At 36.4% G+C, this 26716-nt stretch overlaps 1 protein-coding gene across 9 annotated transcripts in view; it reads right to left on the bottom strand.

Moving 5' to 3' along the window:
• UNC79 (unc-79 homolog, NALCN channel complex subunit) overlaps nucleotides 1-26716 on the bottom strand; it is a 299827-nt gene that overhangs the window by 177724 nt on the left and 95387 nt on the right. For 8 of the 9 annotated variants that reach the window (XM_024982113.2, XM_059879353.1, XM_059879351.1 and 5 more), the window contains 4 exons: nucleotides 10113-10177; nucleotides 4965-5053; nucleotides 4268-4308; nucleotides 1657-1685 (listed from right to left, as the gene is read on the bottom strand). In XM_024982113.2, coding sequence (XP_024837881.1) covers nucleotides 1657-1685; nucleotides 4268-4308; nucleotides 4965-5053; nucleotides 10113-10177 — 224 coding nt within the window. Of the gene's footprint in view, nucleotides 1-1656; nucleotides 1686-4267; nucleotides 4309-4964; nucleotides 5054-10112; nucleotides 10178-26716 lie in introns of those variants that run through there. The other variant, XM_024982116.2, reaches the window with a different exon arrangement.

Genomic DNA, 26716 nt, shown 5'->3' with positions numbered 1-26716 from the left:
TCCCAGGACAAAAATGAATTAGGAAACTACTCCCAGGAAGCAAAATCAGACCCTAATCAAGGCACATTTGCTATCCCTGGAGACAGAAGAACTGCTGACATGTTCATGGCTGGAGTTGCTATAGACTAGTGACAGCTATCTGCTTGCTCTTGCTCTTTTTGAACAGAGGTCTATTGCTGTCATCCTATCCCTGTCTCACCATTTTGTGTTGGGTATGTAGAGGGCACATAACTTGCTTTTTAATTCACCAATCTCTGGTTCAAGAAAATTTGTACCTGAAGGGTTTCATCAGTGAGCAGACCAGATGCAGATCACAGGACTTTAAGCCTGAAGCCATAAGTGGGTTAGACTTCTGCAGGTCTCGTAAGGTGGTAAGAATATTTGTCATACAGAAAGAATGTAAGTAATTATGTGCAGAAGGTGAATTGTGGTAGATTAAATATGGTCACAAAATTCTTGCTGCTCCTTCTCTAAAAGAGGAGGAGTCTATTTGCCGACTTGTTTAAACTGGGCTGTGCTTTGGACTTGCTTTGATCGATGGAATGCAGCAGAGGTGATGCTGTGCTACCACTGAGCTTCAGTCTCAAAAGTCCTTGCAGCCTCCTCTCTTTTTCAGAACACTCATACCTTGAGAACAAATCCAGCCTAGCCTCCTGGAAGATGAGACACCTAATGGAAAGAGAGAGGGCCAGATACCCCAGTCATCCCAACCATTCCAGCCATCCCAGATGAGGCTCTAGACATGGGAGTAAAGTCATCTGGGACCAGCCAATTGCCAGCAAACCCACTAACTGACTGCAAATACCTGAGTGAGCCTAGAGGAGTTTATGAAGAGAACTATCTAGGTGAGCATAGGCAGGGCTGCTGATCCACAAAATTGTGATCAAACAAATGTTTGCTGTTATAAGTTAATACACTTTAGGATAGTTTATTACATGGCAATAGAAAACTGAAACAGCCCTCCAAAGGTATCCACTCATAATCAACTCCTAAAACGTTTAAATGACATGTACATGGTCTCATAGCTAGATGGGAAGACAGCTGACCAGAATCCAAGTATCTCAATCAACCAGTCCAGAGTTCTTTGTATGACATCATACTACCTTCTCTTGTATTTCTCAAACAACTAGAACAAGAAAAGAAGATGGAAATAGTTCAGGGAAAGTGTCATGAACAGTGGCTATTTGAAGGAAGAATCTTTAAGTAGAGATATCATTCACCTCACATATAAATATGTATTTTCCATATATATTTGGTCTGGTTATGTTTTTGACACACAAGTGTTGGATCACTTGCACTCCACTTGCAAACAATAAAGATTTTTTAGCAAACAAGATCATCATTTACCAAAATTAAGTTGCATTGTCACTCACTTTTGTATTCAGGTTTCTACCCCAGAGTTACACATATGCTTTTATTTCATATTATTTTTCAGAAACACTATGCATATGATGGGTAAGCAAAAGCAGAAATGGAAATAGAGGCCATCGAGACATAGCAATCTTGCATGCTGAATAATTTCCTTTCCCCCTTCACAAATACAGTGACATGTACATACTGGGAAACCATGGTGCAGAAATGAGACAGATGTCAATGAATGAATTTACATACAAACACAGCAAATCATGCCGCACCACACAGATGGTTTGCTCTTACCTTCTTCTGACATATAGCAGATATTTCAGCTGTAAGGGGAAGGTACACAAAATATCAACAAAAAACGAGAGCCCATTTTAAATAAGGGCAGCCACGAAGAGGAGTAAAAACAAGCTTAGTAACACAACCTCCAGATTTGGCCAAAACATCTTTCTCCTTTGTCTCATGAATTGTCATCTACTCATTCTTAATGAGATTTAAAATGCCTGTGTGCCGCAAATACTTTACCTATTCCTAGAAATAATTCAACCTTCTCAGATATGACTTAGAATTCAGATCAAATAATTTTAATCTCACCCAGTCATTTGACAGAGAACAAAATTGAGGGTTAGAGGAGTTCTTCAGGATCATACAAGCTATCAATGGTAGAGACCAATCAATCCAGAAATGTCTCTGGATTCCCTGTCTACTGCTGTTCCATTATGCTATGACACTGAGTTGACATGATATACTTAGAGTTTCGCCATGGAGATGATTTGCTATATCAGAACTATAGAAAAAAACTTGATAACTCAAATGAATTAGACTCAAACTCTCAACTAACATCAGTCCTTAACTAGTGCAAAACCAGCTGTAGGCTTATTAAGAGAAAACATCTTTCAAACCCATGGATAGGTCAGTTGGAGTAAGGCTGTCAAACTACCTTAGTACTTCAGGATTAAGTTTAATAAATGGATAAAACTGTTTGTGGTAGGCATACCAATTATCTCCAAGAAAATTAGTGGTTGATAAAACTTGAAAATAATTTTTCTAAGAATCTGTTAACATTTCCCCTGAAATAGTAAGTGCTCAAAAATAAATTAAACCGTTGTTAATAGTCTATATCACAACTTACTAACAACATCGAAAGTAAATGTCTCCCAAACTCCATCTGGAAATTATGAATTAGTGAATGTCAAATCAATGAGATTAACAACTCAGTTTTTAAAACAGATTTTGTTTAATTAATGGTTATTTAATAGTTTGATATCCTGGCATTTATCTTAAGCTGAGGTTAGTGGGTCATCTCTCTGGATAAGTAATAAAAAGTTATTATCAATTTTCTTCAACAGATGAATATCATCTGGAGATGACCAGAATTCAGCAACATATCTATACAGTAAGTCCCCTACATACAAGCACGTTTCAGTCTGAGAGTGCATTTGTAAGTCCAATTTGTTCATCACGTGTAACAAAGTTAGCCTAGGTACCCAACTAACACAATCAGCTACATAACCACTGCTTTCATGCTTGCTTCCAGACATTCTGGGCTTGAAATAAAGATACTGGACTACTGTACTCTATACAATACGGTACTATACAATGAAGTACACAAAAATACAATCACCTGTGGAGGATGCACGCACCCCAGACATTCCAGACATGTGAACCAACTTATGAGATCGGACATGCGAACACATATTTGCATCTCTGAAAGTTCACAACTGGAAGGGTTGTATGTAGGGGACTTAACTGTATTTAAAATGTAATTTAGAACCTGACTATGGGTTTTACCTCAGAGCACTGGAAGTTCACTTGCAAGGTAGCCTCATTTAAGAGGGGAAAAGTTACCTTTACCTATGTAAACCCAAATCTTTTTACAGATATTCTTATATAATTTTTTAAATATCTCTTTGAAGGATATAGAGCTGACATTATTGATCCATTTTACAAATGCAGAGCATTCATTAAATAATTTATTTCTTAAGGTTGAGATAATCTAATATTGAGTTAAAGTATAAGGAAATGGTGTATAATTATCATCAAGCAAAGTACTTTAGTTTTTTAAAAAAAAAACCTGAATTTAGTTAACATAAGGTGTTTACACATAAATTCTTTCATGTAAGTTCTTCTATTATCTACCACTGAATTATAGATCAAGCTCCTCCTGTGTGCCTGATCTATACTCAGTATCAGATCAGATCAGATCAGTCACTCAGTCTACTCAGTATACCCCCAGCTTTTTCCAGCTTTCATCTTTCCTCTGCTTTCCTGAGAGTTTTCTTCCTGGTCATTTCAGCCTGCAGTTAGGTGACTGGAATATCTGCCTCCCCATACATAGAGAAATGTTCTTTGACCTGCCAGCTTGCCAGCATAGCTTTCAGAACTCTAACAAACTGCAAGCATTACAATCTCATCTTTTCACTGAGATGGGCCAGATGTATTTATTTATCCCCATTTTACTGAAGGAGAAACTGACACTCATGATCATTGAATGATTTTCCCTTAAAACACAGAGCTAGTAACAGTGGCAGAAGAAAGACCCATTATTCAATGCTCTCCTCACTGATGTTCTTTATTCTCTTTCTGGCCTGGCACAGCAAGCATATCCTTGGCAACACCTGTTACATACACAGAAAATCCCTTAAGACAGAATTCAGCTTTGGTCATACAGAATCCCAATTCCAACACCTACCCTTAATTTTGGTAGAAGTGATACTTCTTCCCTTAATATTCATGTATGGGTATATTACAACCAAGACATTGATACAAGGCTTCATATAAATGAATATTCATAGTAAATAATACTTTGGTTGCTGTCTTTGTAAAGTAAAAACAGTACAAAAGGAGACAAATCACCTGTACCATCTGTCACAATTTACTTATTATTCATCCTTCCTGAAAACCATACCTTGCGGCAGAAGAACATCAATCAGCCATTCACTGTGGTCCCTATAAAGAACAACAAAATCCATTTTTGAGCCTTTCTGCAATGTTACCCTTCCACATGAATGCTTATAAGCTGCACGCTATTGTTAAAACACTTCTAATAGAAAGGACATGTAATTAAGAGCACTATCTTAATAAACTTTTTAAATGTTTAATGCATTCCAGTTAAGTTTTAAATTATAGGCATTTCAAAATAAATAAATAAATAAATAAATTATAGGCATTTCATCATATTCCGTTATCTTTAAATGATATTCTCCAGATGCTAATTAAGTCAGCCAAAATACAGCATGATTTGTAGAAAGCTGAGTATGATTCTGTGAAACTAACAAGCACAGAAAAACCATATGAATTTTACGTCACGTTTGAAAACCACAGCTTTCTTTTCTTTTTCACTGTGGCCTTTTTAACAGGGTCATTTGAAAACTGGAGCTATTTATTAAGTGGAATTGCTGTCTTTTGTCACATGCAGAGAAATACTGAAACATTTCAAAGCTGACGTCTTTTCAAATGAAAGTTTGCTATATATTAAATATCTGACAAGCTAACTTTTAAAAAACAGAGAGGCTAATGGGAAATGAGGGTAACATAATCAATATAAGACGAAGTGATTATTCTTCTCAGCGTCGCCCTATTAGATTGTCTTTTCTTGCACCTACCCTGCAATCCGCTGGCTGCATTCTTCACAGAGATACAACGGGGGTGGTTTATCACCCAAAGCTACAGACAAGGAGGGGTCTATACACATCTGAAACACAGGAAAAGACAGAATGAACTCTCTTGCCCTGTTTATCACGTCCCCTATATCAAGGACAAAAATGTTTCAGTAACAGATTTTCTAAAGCAAAGCAGAATAAACATTTTTTAGTAAAACCCATTCAACCTAAAACTGTTTTTCCAATACGGCGATTTAAATGTGACTAGTGTGGTTTTTCATTTCTCTTGTTATTTGCAATGCAAGTAACAAGTAGTGTCAAGAAATCCACCCTCATTCTATAAAGATAAAAATATCTCATTTGGTGGCTGTTCAAATTGCTTCTGTATTACTCACACAGTAATTCCTTCTTTAATGTGGTAAACACAGTAATCTGTCTTTGGGAAAAGGAAAATGCATTATTAAGATGTAAAAATCATAACTGTTAGCAAAATGCTGGCAGTAGAGAATTTCGCTTCTCAATAGACCTCATTCAGAAAATTGAGCATTAAATCTAACATTGAGTGATTCCCTTTTCTTACTCGGGAATCTAAAATCTAGATATCCAACTTTCACTTTCAGGTGTCGTTTTTTTTTTTTTTTTTTGTCCACATATGATCTGTAGTTTGTTTAACTGTGCAGTATTCTGTTCAATTATTTACGGCTGTTTCCATTAGCCTAAGTACAAAGATGAAAAGTGTTAAAAGTGATCACTAGGATATTTCAAATACTTGGATGTTTTAAATCAAATGGACAAAATAGTCGATGACTAACTGGATTTTGTACTTTGCATCAGTCTAAATGTTTACGACTTTCCAAAGAAATTTTGAATTCTGTTCCTGCCCTTCAAGAAATAATCAATCCATGCTATAGCTAAGTATGTAGTTAACATGCCTAGGACACAAATTCTTCTAAAAGTTCACTCTGCCTTTTCTTTAGTTTTTGTTGCTTTTTTTTTACCGATTTGAAGGGACAAGTGAACTGAACTTAGGGGTTTCAATGGTTGGGGAAGCAAGAGTTAGAATTTCTAAATTTAAATAATTATACCATGAAAATCTGTAAATTATATATTCCCTGGTGCTAAAGGCCCAGTGTGAAAATTTTCCTTAGTAAGATTCATGCTTCGTTTGAATAACCACTTTTTGGCAAGTCAAATCAGGGACTGGCAAACTTTCTGCAAATGGCCAAAGGGTAAATATTTCAGGTTTTGTGGGTCATATATTCTCTGTCACAACTACTCAACCCTGCTGTTGTAGCATAAAAGCAGCCAGAGACAATGAATAAGCAAATGAGCATAGCTGTGTTCCAATAAAACTTTATTTGCAAAAACAGGCCAAATTTGGCTGAGAGCCAGAGCCATAGCCGTTGCTGACTCCTGTGTAAGGTAATTACCTGGGATCCAAATATTTCACAAGGTGATATTTCAAGTGGGACCAAGTAAAACCAAAAAGCAGAGTATGATATAATAGACTATATTTCCAACATACTTTCATTTTAGAATCTATCATAACTTTCGGCTCTTGTTCTTACTTTTTTGCAACCTATTGCAAAAAAAAATAGATAATATTTTTCTATTTGGCAAATTATTATGTAACCAAGCTTCCCTGGTTACTGGCTCAGCTGGTAAAGAATCCACCTGCAATGTGAGAAATCTGGGTTTGATCCCTGGGTTGAGAATATCCCCTGGAGAAGAGAAAGGAAGATCCCCACTCCAGTATTCTGGCCTGGAGAATTCCATGGACTGTATAGTCCATGGGGTCACAAAGAGTCGGACATGACTGAACAACTTTCACTATTATGTAACCAAGCAGGACCTGATGGGGCCTTCCAGAGACAGACCCCTCCCCCAAGCTTCTGCTGTAGCTCCTCTCTGAAGTTACCCAGATAACAGTATCTGATGAACACTTTATAGATACTAAAACCACCACCAAATGGAAGAAATTTATTTGATGATCATGAGTATGTAGCCCCAGACATACTGTGCCTAAGGACTGATAATGTTAACCCCTGTGACACCACTGTGTTGCCTCACCTTCAACCAGTCGGAGAATTTTGCCCGAGCTGACCACAGACCACAGACCAACCTGAGACCGCCTCCGGCTCCCTCACCTCGCTTGGCCTTTGAAAATGCTTTGCTGTTTCAGCACTACCTGTCCCAGACTATTTGTACAGCACATTACAATAAATGCTGCACTTGCCTTCACCACAACCCAGTATCAGTAGTTTTATCTTTACAGCATGCAGGTGGGGCAACCCAAGCTTAGTTAGGTAACAATTACTGCCTAGTGTCATGCCTTTCTGTTATAGAGATACTGGGTTTTTTGTGAAGATAAACCCGTTTTCCCTGAGGTTTTCCCATGCACCCTATATGAACCTGTTCTTCAGTATAGTTAATTTACTGTCATTTCTACTGTGTCATTGATACTTCTGTTAGGTAAAGATGTTTTTTCATTCCACTCCCCCCAAAAAACTCCTAGGATGTTATAACTATAAATAGTTAATAGTGATTAGCTAGTTGACCTCTGACATGTTAAATGAATTAACATGACCCATAACTAGATTTGTGGCTAGTACTGTCAATCCCATTCTACTCTGAACAGATCAGTTTACAACCATATTAACATGTTCATATCTGACTGATCTGTTACATTTTAAAATAGATATTTTCTGTCTATAAATATAATACATGCCCAAGGCAGAGGCTTCAGAAAATGGAGACAAGGAAGGAAGAAAATCTAAACAGCTCATTAATCCGCCATCTCAATGCAGTTGCTAGCAACATTTTAATGAGCATTATCAGTTGGTTTTGACTGTGAATGTGAATATAAAATCTTTATACCTAATTTTTAAGCTAAATAGGCATCATACTGTATAATTTCATAATTTCCTTATCATTTAACATTACTCTATAAGCATCTGAATTTGGGGTACCTTGATCTACTGTCCTATGCTCACATCTCCATGTATTGGGGGAGCGCTCATATCATAAAGAAAGAGCAACCCTGAGCCAGACCTGTGGTAAAACCAGCCCCAGCACAGGAAGTGTCAGTAAGAATATTACCTCTCTGGGAAGTGTAGAGCAAAAATGCAAAAGGAAGTTCTTTAGGAAAACGGGGGTTGAGAAAGTAAACTTCTGGGGATGAGAAAAACTTCTTAGAACTAGATAGAGGTGGTGGTTGCATAATATTGTGAATGTGATAAATGCCACTGAACTGTCCACTTTAAAACAGTTAGTATTATGCTATGTGGATTTTACCCCCATTTAGAAAATGACAGAAGGTAGAATGGTCTGGCTTATTTTGGAGGACCGGCTATAGGGAGCAGCCTGTGAGAAAAGTGAAGCTGGTCCAGAGGAGAGGACTGGACTGTTTGCCTAGAAGAGAGGGAGAATTTCTAATTCATGATGATTTCTGTGGGAAGGAAGCCAAAAACCATTTCTAATCAGAATGCAGCCTGACATAAAATCAAGTAAAAATAACTGGAAAATTAGACAGATTTTCTGTTGATGTCTGGGTAAATCAAAAGAGAGCATTGTGACTCAGGCAGAAAGAAGAAAAGACAGATATAGAAACCAGGGGAAGCATGAAAGTTTCATTATTGTGAAGACTTAAGCTGAACTCTGTGAATAACATTCGAACTCACCTGGTTTAGCTCAAAATGTCCTCACACCAGAAAGTACCTGTGAACCGCAAACGTCTACGGACGTTCACGGAAGGGTGCACATAGTAGACTGGAGGAGGACTGCGCTGCCCTTGTTGGGTTACCCTCACCTGCTCTTTCTCAGCATGAAAGTGTTAGTTGCTCAGTCGTGTCCGACTCTTTGCAACCCCAGGGACTTTGGCCTGCCAGGTTCTCTGTCCATGGGATTCTCCAGGCAAGAATACTGGAGTGGGTTGCCATTCCCTTCTCCAGGGGATCTTCCCAACGCAGGACTCAAATCCAAGTCTCCTGCACTGCAGGCAGATTCTTTACCACACCAGGAAGCATAAATTCATCCAATTTGCTTTCATCAAAGGAAAAGATAAAGCATAATAACACAAAGATGTTCTTTGTTGGTAAAATATGTCTAGATGATAATGTGATGACTGGCACTCCTTCTCCACTTTTGGTATATGAAACATATTTTATTTCATTTATGTTTCTGTGGTTCCATTTGTACTTTTTCTATCTCATTTACCTTTTCTACTGTTTCTATAAAATGATAATATTATTTTTCTATCATTTGGTAATCTTCACAGTCTACCTATCTACCTGTCTATAGAACAAGGGGGCAAACCCCAATGACAATAGGTTCTAAAAAGTAACTTGAACTTTAGTCACTTGGCCTAATTCCCACTTGTCGTAATAGAAAAATTAACCTTTGCAAATCCAGACATAGGTCTCTCTATCCAAGTGTTGTATCTGACAAATATACCATAAATAATTTTGTTAAGTGATGTGATCATTTTTCTCAATATTCAACTTCAAAGATTCAGGGTCGTAACAGGACAGAACCAATTTGATGTGGTAGAAAAAGAATAAGGCTGAGAGTCAAGGTACCTGGTTCGGGCTGTGTGACCTTAGGAGAGTTACTTGACCTTTCTAAACCACTGTTCCGTTACCTCTACTGTAATTTTCTATGTGTTTGCTACCCAACAACCTCTCAGTCATTTCAACGAAAGTCGCATTTGTGAATTGAGCTCAGACTTCACAAATTTATCTATGTTTGTCCTATGACTTTGAATTCACATAATAATACACTAGGCCACTCATAATTTGTAGCAAACACATGAAAACAGGGCAAAGTACATCTCTTTGAGTTTATTAGCCCAAATAGAAACCAGTCAAGGACTATGTGTCTCACCAGGACTATTCTGGTAACTATGCCAGTTTCCGACGGCACTTGGCTATGAACTCAGAGACAAATTCGCAGACACCACTATCCATTGCTCTGTCTTGAACCAACCCACCAACATACAGTCAGATCAAAGCAGAGTACACTAATCTGAGACTACCACAGAGAACAGGCTTCTGCTTTACAGAGAAGGATGCAATCTCCCTTTCATCTAAGAATTTGCTCCTGATAATTTGACCACTGACAATACAATATTGCCCCAGTCTAGTAAAACAGTACCTTCACAGCTGGTTTGTTAATTGCATTGTGGCATTCGATGTGCTGGCAGTGGATGGGGTTCCAAGCTGTAAGGCAAAGCACAGCTGATGAGTATTTCTCACTGAAAGTGTTTGTGCCCTGTAAAAATGAGTTAAAAATTTTTTTTCACTACTTTTCCTTTTCCTAAGTAGAACCATTACCAGGTTTTCTAAAATAATTATTTTTTTTTAATCTATGAAGTATTTTCTAATTTAGTAAAAACATCACAGCTCCATCCATTTTCCCATGGGGAAGATAAGCTAGTGGGTGCCATACCCAAAAACCATAATATTATTTCATGATGATATGCCTAGTAAATTTTTAGAAGTTTTTACATTTATGGCTTCACTTGATCCTCCAAATAACTCTGTGGGATAGATAAAGCAGATTATTAACCTCACTTTATGTGTAAGTTAAAATCTTAAAGGTTAGGTTCCTATGGTCACAGAGTTAGTAAGTGACAAGCTGCAACTAGAACATATATCTCTTGGTTCTCAAAACCCTGTTCTTTTCCCTATAGCATACTAGGCCAAACAGCCTAGATTTTTGGCACCAAGAAGTTTTCAGATTCATAATAACTGCTATAAGTGGTTATGTCACCATTCCATTTCCCACCCCATCCCCATCAAATGTGGAGACTGAAAAGATGAGTTACTTGCCCACATGCAATGCATCTCTTTCACATGTTGTACTTGCTAAATCACTTTAGTCATGCCCAACTCTTTGCGACCCTATGGACCATAGCCCACCAGGTCCCTCTGTCTTATGGGATTCTCCAGGCAAGAATACGGAGTGGGTTGTCATGCCTTCCAGGGGATCTTCCCAACCCAGGGACTGAACTGACTTTCACACATTACCCACAGTCTAAACCTCTGCTAATTTGTTAATACCCAACTCCTCAACACAGTATACACACAGAGTGAAGACAAGAACGAAGTGAACTGAGATAGATCAGAATGAGAATTACAATTACTTATCTTCATCCAGAATACTCCATAGCCCAAAGCACTTAGTTAACAATATTACACCATAAAAAAGTAATAGGATTATATGCTTGAAAGTAGGACATTTTTCTACATTGCCATATTTTAAACCTCAGATATACAGATGATACTACTCTTATGGTGGAAATCAATGAGGAACTAAAGAGCTTCTTGATGAACGTAAAAGAGGAGAGTGAAAAATCTGGTTTAAAACTCAACATTCAGACAAGTAAGATCATGGCATCTGGTCCCATCACTTCATGGCAAAATAGATGGGGAAACAATGGAAACGGTGTCAGACTTTATTTTCTTGGGCTCCAAAATCACTGAAGATGGTGACTTCACCCATGCTCCTTGGAAGAAAACTATGACCAACCTAGACAGCATATTAAAAAGCAGAGACATTACTTTGCCAACAAAGGTCTATCTAGTCAAAGCTACGGTTTTTCCAGTAGTCGTGTATGGATGTGAGAGCTGGACTATAAAGAAAGCTGAGTACCAAAGAATTGATGCTTTTGAACTGTGGCATTGAAGAAGACTCTTGAGAGTCCCTTGGACTGCAAGGAGATCAAACCAGTCAGTCATAAAGGTAATCAGTCCTGAATATTCATTGGAAGGACTAATGTGGAAGCTGAAGCTGCAATACTTTGGCCACCTGATGTGAAGAACTGACTCATTAGAAAAGACCCTGATGCTGGGAAAGATTGAAGGCGGGAGAAGGGGACAGCAGAAGATGAGATGGTTGGATGGCATCACCGACTCAATGGACATGAGTTTGAGTAAGCCCTGGGAGTTGGTGATGGACAGGGAAGCCTGGCATGCTGCAGTCCATGGGTTTGCAAAGAGTTGGACACAACTGAGCAACTGAACTGAACTGAATGGCAGAAAGTGAAGAGGAACTAAAGAGCCTCTTGATGAGGGTGAAAGATGAGAGTGAAAAAGCTGGCTTGAAACTCAACATTCAAAAAATAAGATCATGGCATCTGGTCCCATCATTTCATGGCAAATAGATGGAGGAAAAGTGGAAACAGTGGCATATTTTATTTTCTTCAGCTCCAAAATCACTGCAGATGGTGACTGCAGCCATGAAATTAAAAGACTTGCTCCATGGAAGAAAAGCTATGGCAAACCTAGACAGTGTACTAAAATGCAGACACATCACTTTGCTGACAAAGTCTGTATAGGCAAAGCTATGGTTTTTCCAGTAGTCATGTATGGATGTGAGAGTTGGACCATAAAGAAGGCTGAGCACTGAAGAATTGATACTTTCAAATTGTGGTACTGGAGAAGACTCCTGAGAGTCCCTTGGACAACAAGGAGATCAAACCAGTCAATCTTAAAGGAAATCAAAACCGAATATTCATTGGAAAGACTGATGCTGAAGCTGAAGCTCCAATACTTTGACCACATGATGTGAAGAGCCAACTCATTGAGAAAGACCCTGATGCTGGGAAAAACTGAGGGCAGGAGGAGAAGGGGGTGACAGAGGATGATATGTCTGGATGGCATCACCAACTCAATGGACATGAGTTTGAGCAACCTCTAGGTGATAGCAAAGGACAGAGAAGCCTGGCATGCTGCAGTCCATGGGGTTGCAAAGAGTTGGACACAACTTAACAACTGAAAAACAAAATATTTGATAAGAAATTAAAAGGATAGGAAGGAGAAAATGAAAGTGCACAGGGTTTTTATATTACATGTTAAACTGCTAAGTCACTTCAGTCGTGTCCGACTCTGTGGGACCCCATAGACGGCAGCCCACCAGGCTCCTCCGTCCCTGGGATTCTCTAGGCAAGAACACTGGAGTGGGTTGCCATTTCTTTCTCCAATGCATGAAAGTGAAAAGTGAAAGTGAAGTCACTCAGTCGTGTCTGACTCAGCGACCCCATGGACTGCAGCCCACCAGGCTTCTCCATCCATGGGATTTTCCAGGCAAGAGTACTGGAGTGGGGTGCCATTGCCTTCTCCGACATGTAAACCAGTATAACATGATTTGAAGGTAGACTATGAAGTTAAAGGTGCATATTGCAATTGAAGAATTGTAGAGTAATTCTTTTTTTTTAAAAAAGCTGTAGCTAACAATTCAAAGAGAGAAAAATGGAACAGTAAAAACTAATCCAAAAGAAGGCAAGGTATCCAAAAGGAACAAAGAATAGATGTGGCAAATAGAAAACTAGCACAAGATAACAGACATAAGCCTAATAATATCTGTAATTACATTAAGTATAAATAGCCTAAACAATAAACACATTAAAAGACAAAGATTGCCAAATAGGATTTGAATTTCTCAAAAAGCATGACCCAAATATATGCTGCCTAAGAGAATCACACTTGAAATATAAAAAGAGATAAGTTAAAAGTAGTTGAAGCAAAATATATATATATATTGAACAGCAACTATACAGCAACAAAAAAAATGTTAATTCAATAAAAGTTGTTAATTAGCTAGTGAAAAAACAAAAAGAATCCTGAGGTATCATAGAAATAGTAACTGCAAGATGCAACTGCCACCCCTGAGTTTGAAGGAATAAGGAATTAAGAAAAAAAAAGAAAGAAAGAAAAAAGTAGATGAGAGAAAAACTGTTATGATTCAAATGCTAATCATAATAAAGCTGGAATGTCTATATAAATATCAGACAAGTAGACTCCAAGACAAAGAATATTACTGGGAGCAAAGAAAGATATTTCAGAATGATGAAAATGTCAATTCATCAAGATAACAAAACAACCATAAAAATGAGTGTATCTAATGACAGAGTTTCAAATTATATAAAGCAAAACTGACAGAACTTAGAGGAGAAATAAGTCCATAATTAGTGTTGTAAATTTCAACAATCCTCTCTCGGTAATTCATATAACAAGCAGACCAAAAAAATCAATGAAAATAGAAGACTTGAACAACATTCTCAACAACCTGACTTAATGGGTAATGATAGAATTCTCCACTCAACAACTGGAACAGACACAGTGTCTAGGAGATATGTACTAAGGGCACAGGCAGCATTTACTAAGACAGTATTCGCACCCATAAAGTAAGCCTCAACAATTTAAATGGAGTGATAGAATAAACTATGTTCTCTGATCTCAATAGAATTAAACTAGAAATAAATAACAAAAAGATATCTAGAATATAACCAAATATTTGTACATTTAAAAAAGCTTACTTCTAATCAATCCATATATCAAAGAGAAATTATAAGGAATATTAGAAAATATTCATTTCTGAAATACAATGAAACCACAGCATTTTGAATTTGTAGGCTGCAATTAAAACAATGCTTAAAGGGAAATTTTTACCTTTAAATTCCTGCACTGAAAAATTTTAAATGTCCAAAATAAACAATTGATACTTTAATAATATACAAAAAGAACAAATTCAATCCAATGTTAGTAGAAGGAAGAAAATAATAAAGATAGAAGTACATATCAATAAGACTGAGAACAAAAAACCAACAGAAAATCATAAAACAAATGCTGTGGGGTTTTTTGGGAAAGTTCAATAAAATTGATAAGCCCCTAGGTAGACTGATGAATTAAGAAATATAAAGAAGCAAACTATCAATGTTAGGAATGAAAGGTAGGACATCACTGCAGATACTAGACACATGCAAATAAATTATATAAGTTGGATGAAATGCTCACATTCAACAAAAAGCACAGTTACGAAATTACAAAATTCAACTCAATAAAAAGTAGACAGTTAAATGCCCCATTCTATTCAATTGAGTTCATAATGTTAAACTTGCCCACAAAGAAAACCACAAGACCAGATGGATTTACCAGATGGATTCACTATTAACTATTAAAGGAATAAATAATACAAATCTTACATAAACTCAGAAAATACAAGAGGAAACAATTTCCAACTTACTTTATGAAGCCAGCATTACTTTGTAAACAAAACTAGATGAAAACATTACAACAAAAGAAAAGTAGATCAATATCCCTCATAAATGTAGGAGCAAGAACACTTAGCAAAAAAATCAGCAAGTATGTCTGGCAGGATAATATAGCTGAAAAGTGGAACGTATCCCAGGAATGCAAGGTTGGCTTAATGCTGCAAGTAAATCAATGTAATTCACCTTATTAATGGAATTAAGTAGGGAAGTCATACGATCATTTAATAGAAGAAATCACATTTGACAAAAACTAACATTCATTCACAATAAAAATTCTCAACAAACTACGAATAGATGGGGACTTCCTCAACATGATAAAAAACATCTGTGAAAAACCTACAGCTAACATCATGTTTAACAGTGAAAGCCTGAACACTTGCCTGCCACAAATGAAGGGGAAAAACAAAGAAATCCATGCTCAGCACTTCTATTCAATACTAAACTGGAGATAAGAGCCAGTGTAATGAGAAAAAGAAAATAAGGAAGTGGGGAAAGAAAGGAAGGAAGGGAAAGAGAGAGAAGGAGGGAACCAGGCAGGTAGGCAGGCAGGCAAACATACAAATTAGAAACAAACAAACAAAAAATCTTTATTTGCAAGAAAACAAATCATATATACAGAAAAAATCTTAAGAAACTTAGAAATAAGATACAAAAAATAAGTGAATTTAGCAAGATTGAAGAATGTAAAGTCAATACACAAAAGTAAATTATGTCTCTATATAATGGCAATAAACAAGTAGAATATTAAATTTTAAAATACTACTTACAATAGCACCCAAAATATAAAATATTGAGGAATACCTTTAACAAAATATCAGTAGGACCTGTACACTGAAAACTAGTAAATATCGCTGAAAGAAACTAAAGATTTCTTTATTTATTTAAATTTTTTATTTAATTTAATTTATTCCCCTAAATAAATGCCCAGAATTGCCACATTTATGAATCAGAAGACTCAATACTGAGTTAATTCTCCCCCAGATTAAACAACATATTCAATGTAATCCCAGTCAAACCAGATTGCTTTGTAGAAATTGACAAACTGAGAGTAATATTTCTATTAAAATGTAAAGGTCCTATAATAGTCAAAACAATTTTGAAAAGGAACAAATCTAGAGGATTTAAACTACATAATTTCAAGATTTACTATAAAACTACATTAGTCAAGATAGTGTGATAATGGTGTGAAGATAAACAATGAAATAGATTCATGCATATTAGTTTTTAACAAAATTAGTTTTTAACAAAATAGTCACTGCAATCCAATGTGGAAAGAGTAAGTTTTTCAACAAATTGAACTGAAACAAAAAAGTCAACCCTTATGTCCCACCATATACAAAGATTAATTCCAAATGGGTCATGTACTTAAATATAAAGGCTTAAACTATAAAGCTTCTAGAATAAAACATTGGAGAATTTCCTTATAACCTTAAGGGAGACTAAAGAAAAACTATAAAAGAAAAATCAATAAATTGAAATTTATTAAATTGAAAATTTTGCTCTTTGAAATACCTGAAAAGGAAATCCCCTGACTGAAAGACCACATCCATAATATATATATCTGAAAAAAAGTCTTCTATTTTGAACATCTAATAGACTGGAAATCCAATTTTAAAATGAACAAAAGATTTCAGTGAGAACTTTACAAAAATATATACAAATGGCCAATAAGCACCAATGAACAATAAGATGTTCATTATCACTAGTCATCAGAAAAATGAAACAACAATTTGTTATTACCACCTGGCTATCAGAATGTCTAACATCAAAAAGACCAACAATCCCAAGTATTGATAACAATATAGCATTAGAACTCTCAATATACTTCTGGAGGGAGTATGCTGCTGCTAAGTCGCTTCAGTCGTGTCTGACTCTCTGCGACCCCGTAGATGGCAGGCCACCAGGCTCCCCCGTCCCTGGGATTCTCCAGGCAAGAATACTGGAGTGGGTTACCATGTCCTCCTCCAATAAAATGGTACAATCACTTCTGAAAAATGATTTGGACTTTTCTTATAAAATTAAATATATACTTAGCAAACAATCCAGTGTTTTCACTGTCCAGTATTTATCAAGAGAAATAAATGTGTATCTTCATAAAAAATACTTTTTTATGTGAATGTTTATAGCTTTACTCATAATAGGTAAAAGTGTTCATCAAGAAACCAATGAATAAACTGTGATATAGCCATACAATGCATTACTATCAATATTTTGTAAAATGAATTACTGATATACCAACATGAATAAACTTTAAAAACATTGTGCTTCTCCCAAATCTCCCCACCCTCTCCCTCTCCCACAGAGTCCATAAGACTGCATTGAAACATGTATAATATCATGTATGAAACGAGTCGCCAGTCCAGGTTCGATGCACGATACTGGATGCTTGGGGCTGGTGCACTGGGACGAACCAGAGGGAAGGTATGGGGAGGGAGGTGGGAGGAGGGTTCAGGATGGGGAACACATGTATACCTGTGGCGGATTCATTTCGATATTTGGCAAAACTAGTACAATATTGTAAAGTTTAAAAATAAAATAAAATAAATAAAAATAAAATTTAAAAAATAAAATAAAAAATAAAATAAAAACATTGTGCTAAATGAAATAAGCAGACACAAAAATAGTATATACTATGTGATTCCATTCATATGAAATCCTAGGACAGGCAAAACTAGTATACAATGACAGAATGCAGATCAGTGGTTGTCTATGGTGAACTTACTGAAAAGAAAGCTGAAGATATTCTGGGGATGATGGAAATGTTCTGTGTGTTGATTATAGCTTTGGTTACATTAGTATATACACTTGTCAAAAGTTATCAAATTATGCTTAAAATGTGTTATTTTACTGAAGGAAAATTATAACTCAATAAAATTGTTTTTAAGAAATGAAGGATCAATCAAATGTATACTTCAAAGGAAAAGAAGCAGCGTACTGAAACATGAGAGAAAACATTTATCTGATCATCATCTAGTCATTGAATCAAATTAGGAAAGTGTGTGGCATCTCGAACATGAAGCAAGAACACAAAAGCTCTATAAAAACAGTAATAGAAAGTCAAAATAATTTGCATGAAATATTCCCTTTGTATCTCTAATTTTCTTGAAGATATCTCTAGTCTTTCCCATTCTATTTTTCCCTTTATTTCTTTGCATTGTTCACTTAGGAAGGCTGTCTTCCTAAGGATACTAAGGATACTAACAGAATGAAACAAAAACCTATTTAGATAAAAGATATGATAAACGTAATTAAACTAAAAATGAAATAGCAAAGTTAGAAACACTCATTCAATGCAATAAATAGTGCTCAGTTAGGGTAAAAGTCACTCCAGTACTCTGGCCTGGAAATTCCCATGGACGGAGGAGCCTGCTAGGCTACAGTCCTTGGGGCCGCTAAGAGTCAGACACAACTGAGCGACTTCACTTTCACTTTTCACTTTCATACATTGGAGAAGGAAATGGCAACCCACTCCAGTGTTCTTGCCTGGAGAATCCCAGGCACAAAGGAGCCTGGTGGGCTTCCGTCTATGGGGTCACACAGAGTCAAACACAACTGACGCGACTTAGCAGCAGCAGCAGCAGGGTAAAAGTCAACTAGGTTATAAAGAAAATTAACCTAAGAAGCTATACCAACCTATGCATTCAGCAAAAACAAGACCTGTAGCTTAGATCAAGAGCTCCTTATTGCAAACTTCAGACTTAAATTGAAGAAAGCAGGGAAAAATCACTAGGCCATTCAGGTATGACCTAAATCAAATCCTTTATGATTATACAGCGGAAGTGACGGATTCAAGATCTGATAGACAGAGTGCATGAAGAACAATGGAGGTCTGTAACATTGTACAGGAGGCAGTGATCAAAACTAACCCCAAGAAAAAGAAATGCAAAAAGGCAAAACGGTTGTTTGTGGAGGCTTTACAGATTGCTGAGAAAAAAAGAGAAACAAAAAGCAGAGAGGGAAAGATACACCCGTCTGAATGCAGAGTTCCAAAGAATAGCAAGGAGAGATAAGACAGCCTTCCTAAGTGAACAATGCAAAGAAATAAAGGGAAAAAACAGAATGGGAAAGACTAGAGATGTCTTCAAGAAAATTAGAGATACAAAGGGAATATTTCATGCAAAGATGGGCACAATAAAGGACAGAAACAGTAAGGACCTAAAATAAGCAAATGAGATTAAGAAGACGTGGCAAAAATACACAGAAGAAATGCACCAGAAAAAAGGTCTTAATAACCCAGACAGCCACAATGGTGTGGTCGCTCACCTAGAGCCAGACATCCTGGGGTGTGAAGTCAAGTGGGCCTTAAGAAGCATTACTATGAACAAAGCTAGTAGAGGTGATGGAATTCCAGCTGAACTATTTCAGATCCTAAGAGATGATGCTGTGAAACTGCTGCAGTCAATATGCCAGCAAATTTGGAAAAGTCAGCAGTGGCCACAGGACTGGAAAAGGTCAGTTTTCATTCCAATCCCAAAGAAAGGCAATGCCAGAGAATGCTCAAACTACCATACAATTGTGCTCATTTCACATACTAGCAAGGTAATGCTCAGAATCCTTCAAACTAGGCTTCAACAGTGTGTGAACTGAGAAATTCCAGATGTACAAGCTGGATTTAGGAAACGCAGAGGAATCAGAAATCAAATTGCAGACATCCACTGGATCATAGAAAAAGCAAGGGAACTCCAGAAAAACATCTATTCTGCTTCACTGACTACGCTATAACTTTTGACTCTGTGGATCACAGCAAACTGTGAAAAATTCTGAAAACGATGGGAATACCAGACCACCCTACCTGCCTCCTAAGAGACCTGTAAGCAGGTCAAGAAGCAACAGTTAGAACCTACATGGAACAGCAGACTGGTTCAAAATTGGGATAAGAGTATGTCAAGGCTGTATGTTATCACTTTGCTTATTTAACTTATATGCAGAGTACATCATGCAAAATGCTGGGCTGGATGAATCGCAAGCTAGAATTAAGATTGCCAGGTGACATATCAATAACCTCAAAAATACAGATGACACCACTCTAATGGGAGAAAGCAAAGGGGAACTAAAGAGCCTCTTGATGAAGATAAATGAGGAGAATGAAAAACATGGCTTAAAACACAATATTTAAAAAACTAAGATCATGCCATCCAGTCCCCTCACTTCATGGCGAATAGATGGGGATAAAATGAAACAGTGACAGGCTTTATTTTCTTGGGCTCAACAGTCACTGCAGATGGTGACTGAGCAATGAAATTAAAAGATGCTTGCTCCTTGGGAAATAAGCTATGACAAATTAATTAAAAAATATTTATATAGCAATATTTTTAAAAAGCTATTTTTAAAAAGATAGATAAGGCTCCATGAATTAAGAACAACAAAAGTAACTCCTCTAACAGACAAAATCACTGGTTTAAGTCTTGTCTTCAATAACTGTGAATGCCAGAAAACAGTGAAGTAATTTTTACATATCTTTCACAGTGAAGCAGAGGTTTTTTTTTCATGATGAAATAGAAAGACTCTTAAATATACCTGACCTTGAATATATATATACATTCCACCACTGAAAATAATACAGAAAAAAAAATTCTGAGTTCTATTTCCCCAGAAATGATATACAATTTAAGCCAACTCTCCTACTAAGAATACTTAGAAAACCAGACACCGTTAAATGCAAAAACAAATGAACCCAGAGAATTTTATGGGAGAATTGTGGGGCCACGATCCAAAAGAAGAAGGGATTGCCAAAAGGTGGACCTGGCATCTGAGTCCACTCTTTCTCCTTTGCCTATTTCTCTTTCTGCCAATTCTGCAACATGAGCCAATTTCAACAGACTCTCTGACACAAGAGAACTAAATTTGGAACTAGTTGACCACCAAAGAATGGGAAACCTAAAAATCACCCTGGGCTGTGGGTAGAGGTCCCAAAAGGTCACACCCTAGCAGTAAAAGGGAAACAGAAATAGACCAACCCTCACAGGGACTGAAGATCAGCTTCAAATTATCTCAAGAATTTACTGTAGTTTTTTTTTTTTTTTTTTTTAGCTTCATTAAAGTGACCTGGGTTACCAATGTCTACAGTTTCCTTCCAGAAGCAAACATAAATACTTTCTGAAGAAATACAATTTAATCCTAAACCTCAAATTAACTCTATAGTTTTTCTATCTAATATCTTGCACACAATTATTTTTTTAAGAACAAAAAATAAAAAGATAAGAAAGCAAAAGAAATTCAACAGAATCAGAGCCTCCAGAGATCTAGAATACTGAGTTATCAGAAATAGACTTTAAAATAAATATGCTTAATATATGCTATAAAGAAAGACAAATTAGAGATTATAATCAAATAATTGGAACTTTTAAAGCACCAAATGAAAATTGTAGAACTTAAAAACATAATTAACAAAATGAAGACTACATTTGGAAAGCTAAACAACTAATGAGGAGGAAGAAAAATCAGACAAAGAGATTCTGAATGAAGCATAGAAAGATGAAATAAGAAAGGAGAATGCAAGAAATATCCATAGATGACATGGGAGAGAAGATCTAACATATGCGTCATTGGAATTCCAGAAAGAAAGATGAGAATATGGTATAAGCCATTGTTGAAGAAATAAGGAAACTTCCAATTACAACCATGATATTTTAATAATATATGGATTTATCCTTCAACTGCAAAAAAAAAATGTATAAAGCAACTCATTTCTGACACTGGGTATAGATTTTAACACAAGATTGCAATCTTTTGAAAAAGGAAGAGCACACAAATTAAGTTCTACATTCACTTTGGTTTTCTGCCTGGGAATATTCCCAGACTGTAGCAAAAAGAAGTGGAGCCCAATAAGTAATTAGCATTTTCGGTGAGTAGAGGAAACATCACAGTGAAGAATTGCTAAGGCAACTGGAAATTGAGTAAAGTAAGAACAATAGCGAGTGCCAGAGAACAGGTCCCATAAATCTGTGTAAGGATGCTCCTCAGGTCCTTGGCTTAATCATAAACTTCATGGGCTCACAGAAAAGCTCTACAAGGACTAGCAGAGAACACAAGCTTAATGGCTTAATGGCTAAAAGCTGAACAGTGATTTTACAGGTCACATAGTGCTAGAGATGCACTGTATTTCCAATATAGCCAGAGTAGGTAACTTTGGTGAACACACCAGGAATTTAGGAGCCCGCAGATAGGTCACTACTAAAAAAGTAAAAGCCAATATCTCTAATGAATATAGATATAAAAATTCTCAATAAAATACCAGCAAACTGAATTCAGCAGCACATGAAAAGGATCATTTACAAAGGTCACGTGGGATTTATCACTAGGATGAAAAAATAGTTCAACAAACACAAATCAATAAATACGATACATTGCATTAGCAGAGTGAAAGAAAAAATCATATGATTACCTCAACGGAAGCAGAAAAAGCATATGACAAAATTCAATATTCGTTCTTGATTTTAAAAATCTTAACATATCAGGCATAGCAGGAAAATATCTCATCATTAATAAAGAACATATATATCAAGTCCACAGCTAACATCATACTCCATGGTGGAAGGTTGAAAGCTTTTCCTCTAAGTTCAGGATCAAGACAAAGTACCCACTCTCACCACCCCTATTCAACATGGTACTGAAAGTTCCAGCTACAGCAATTAGGCAAGAAAAATAAATAAAAGGTATGAGAATTGGAAAGGAAGATGTAAGCTTGTTTCTATTTCCAGATGACATTATAATACAAACAGAAAATCCTGAAGACACAAGAAAACTTACATCTCATCAATGAATTCTGTTAAGTTGAAAGATACAAAATACAGATACAAAAATTATTAGTATTTCTGTACACTAACAATGCATTTTGTGAAAAAGAAATAAACCAACTGCATTTACAATAGCATCAAAAATTATAAAATACTTAGGAATAAACTTAACCAAGCAAGTGAAAGACCTCTATCTAGTCTGAAAACTATAAGACATTGTTGAAAGAAATCAAAGAAAACATAAATAAATGGAAAGGTATCCCATGTTAATGAAGAGGAAGAGTTAATAGTGTTAAAATTTCAATACTACCAAAATCCATCCATAGATTCAATGCAATTCCTATCAATATTAAAATGACATATTTTATAGATGTAAAAAACACTCTTAAGATTTATAAGCAACCACAAAAGACCTCAAATAGTCGTAGAAATTCTGAGAAAGAACAAAGCATGAGGCATCACATTCCTTGATTTGAAGCTATACGTTTGAGCTATAATAATCAAAATAGTATGATACCAACATAGAAACAGGTCTACAACCAACGGAACAGAACTGAAAGCTGAGAACTAAACCCAAGCATACACAGTCAATTAGGATTTGACAAGGGAGCCAGGAATCTCAATGGAGAAAAGACAATCTCTTCAGTAGCTGGATATTCACATGTAAAAAAAAAAACTGGACCCCTATCTTGTATTACAAAAAATTAACTCAAAATGAACTAAAGACTTAAATGTAAGTCATGAAAACATAAGAATAAAGCTCCTTCACATGTGTTTGATTATCATTTTTTTAATAGGACACCTAAGCATAAACAATAAAATCAAAAATAAGTAAGTGGGACTACACCAAACTGAAAAGCTTTTACATAGCCAAAGAAACCAACAAAGTGAAAAGCAACCTATGGAAGGCAATAAATATTTCTAAAACATACATGCAATAAGTAGTTAACATCCAAAATATATAAAGAATTCATACAGCTCCATAGCAAAGAAAAAGAAGAAAACAGTATAAAAATAAGCAAAGGACCTAAATAGATATTTTCCAAAGAAGATATGCAAAAAGCCAACAGGTACATGAAAAGATTCTCAACATCACTAGTCATTAGGGAAATGCAAATTAAAAACCACAATGAAATACTACCTCACACCTGTTAGAATGACCATCATCCAAAATACAAGAGATAAGAAATGCAGAAACTTTCTGTACAATTGTAAATTAGTACAGCCATTATGTAAAACAGTAAAAGGAATACTCAAAAAATTAAAAATAGAACTACCACTTCCACTTCTGGAAATATGTCCAAAGGAAATGAAAATAGTAACTTGAAAGGATATCTGCACCCCCATGCTCACAGTACCATTACTTATGATAGCCAGGACATGTGAGCAACGTAAGAGTCCATCAATGGATAAAAGTTGTGAGTTCAAATCCAGTTAAAAGATAAATAATTATTAGGAGTTGAGGTACAACATGAAGATTACAACTAACGCAGCTGTATGATATATAGGAAAATTATTAAGAGAGTAAATCCTGAGTTCTCACCACATGGAGAAAATTTTTTTCCTTTCTCTTCTTTGTGTTGATATATGGGATGATGGGTACCAGACTTATTGCAGTAATAATTTCACAATGTATGCAAATCAAATCATCAGGCTGTACACCATAAACTTATATAGTGACATATGTTATTATTCAATAAAACTGGAAAAAAAGGAAAATTTCAATCAAATAGAAAAAAAAATGAAAACTTTTTCAAAAGAAAAAAAAGGGGGGCAGCTTAATCTTCAAAACAGCAACAACTTGGCATGAAACTAGAAACCAACCACAGAAAGAGAAATAAGGGAAAAAACAACTCAGTTCAGTTCAGTTCAGTTGCTCAGTCAACTCTTTGCAACCCCATGGATGCAGCAAGCTAGGGTTCCTTGTCCATCACCAACTCTCGGAGCTTGCTCAAACTCATGTCCACTGAGTTGGTGATGCCATTCAACCATCTCATCCCCTGTTGTCCCCTTCTCCTCCTGCCTTCAATCTTTCCCAAAATCAGGGTCTTTTCCAATGAGTCAGTTTTTTGCATCAGGTGGCCAAAATATTGCAGCTTCAGCTTTAGCATCAGTCCTTCCAATGAATTTTTAGGACTGATTTCCTTTAAGATTGACTGGTTTGATCTTGCAGTCCAGGGGACTTTCAAGAGTCTTCTCCAACACCACAGTTCAAAAGCATCAGTTCTTCGGTGCTCAGCTTTCTTTATAGTCCAACTCTCACATCCATACGTGACTACTGGAAAAACCATAGCTTTGACTGGATGCACCTTTGTTGGCAAAGTAATGTGTCTCCTTTTAATACACTGTCCAGGTTTGTCATAGCTTTTCTTCCAAAGAGCAAGCATGTTTTAATTTCATGGTTGCAGTCACCATCTACAATGATTTTGGAGCCCAAAAAAATTAAGTCTGTCACTGTTTCCATTGTTTCCCCATCTATTTTGCCATGAAGTGATGGGACCAGATGCCATGATCTTCGTTTTTTGAATGTTTAGTTTTAAGCCAGCTTTTTCACTCTCCTCTTTCACTTTCATCAAGAGGCTCTTTAGGTCCTCTTTGCTTTCTACCATAAGGGTGGTGTCATCTGCATATCTGAGGTTATTGATATTTCTCCCAACAATCTTGATTCCAGCTTCTGCTCCATCCAGCTCGGCATTTCCCATGATATACTGAGACCAGTGCGATTTGATCACAGAACTTCCACAGGACTGGGGAAACAGACTCTTAGAAGACACAAACAAAACCTTGTGCACACCAGGAGCCAGGAGAAAGAACTGATCCAGACTTGCCTGTGAGTGTCCAGGAGTCTTGGGTGGAGGAGTGGGTCAACAGTGGCCTGCGGCACAGTCAGGGCACTGAATACAACAGTGCCTGCACAAGTCCTTCTGAAGGAGGTCGCCATTACCTTCATTACCCCTACCATAGTTGGCCTCAGACCAAACAACAGGGAGGGAACACAGCCCCGCCCATCAAATGAAAATTGGACTAAAGATTTACTGAGCATGGCTCCGCCCATCAGAACAAGACCCAGTTTCCCCCACAGTCAGTCTCTCCCATCAGGAAGCTTCCATAAGACTCTTATCCTTATCCATCAGAGTGAAAATCACAATCACAGAAAACCAACCAAACTGATCACATGGATCACAGCCTTGTCTAACTCAATGAAACAATGAGCCATGCCATGTAGGGCCACCCAAGATGGACAGGTCATGGTGGAGAGTTCTGACAGAACGGGGTCCACTGGAGATGGGAATAGCAAACTTCAGTATTCTTGCCTTGAGAACCCCATGAACAGTATGAAAAGGCAAAAAATGATTACATGGAGACTAAACAATCTGCTACTCAAAAACCAGTGAGTCAACTATGAAATCAAAGAGGAAATTTAAAAATGCCTGAGGAAAACAACAATGAAAACTGAAACATATGAAATCAGTTCAGTCCAGTTCAGTCGCTCAGTTGTGTCCGACTCTTTGCGACCCCATGAAATAGATGGGATACAACAAAAGAATATATATATATATAACTGAATCACTTTGTTGCACAGTAAAAATTAACAGAACATAGTCAATTGATTATACTTCAATCAATTTTTAAAAGTCAATAAAATAAATATTAAACTTAAGAAGAAAAATCTATGGGATGCAGCAAAAGCAGTCCTAAGAGGGAATTTCATAGTGCTATAGCCCTTTCTCAAAAAAAAAAAAAAAAAACACAAGAAAAATCCTGAATAAACAATCTAAAATACCACCTAAAAAAATTAAAAGAAGAACAAACAAAACCTGAAGTAAGCAGAAGAAAGGAAATAATAAGGATCAGAGAGGAAAAGAAGAGATATTTAAAAATAGAAAAAAATCAAAGAGCTAGTTTTTTGAAAGTATAAACAAAATCAAAAAACCCTCTGGCAAGGCTCACCAAGAAGAAAAGAAAGA

This window comes from Bos taurus, chromosome 21 (assembly GCF_002263795.3).
Source record: "Bos taurus isolate L1 Dominette 01449 registration number 42190680 breed Hereford chromosome 21, ARS-UCD2.0, whole genome shotgun sequence".
Classification (NCBI taxonomy): Eukaryota; Metazoa; Chordata; class Mammalia; order Artiodactyla; family Bovidae; genus Bos; species Bos taurus.
Note: the sequence above shows the minus strand (reverse complement) of the source record. Positions and strands in the feature narration are given on the sequence as shown.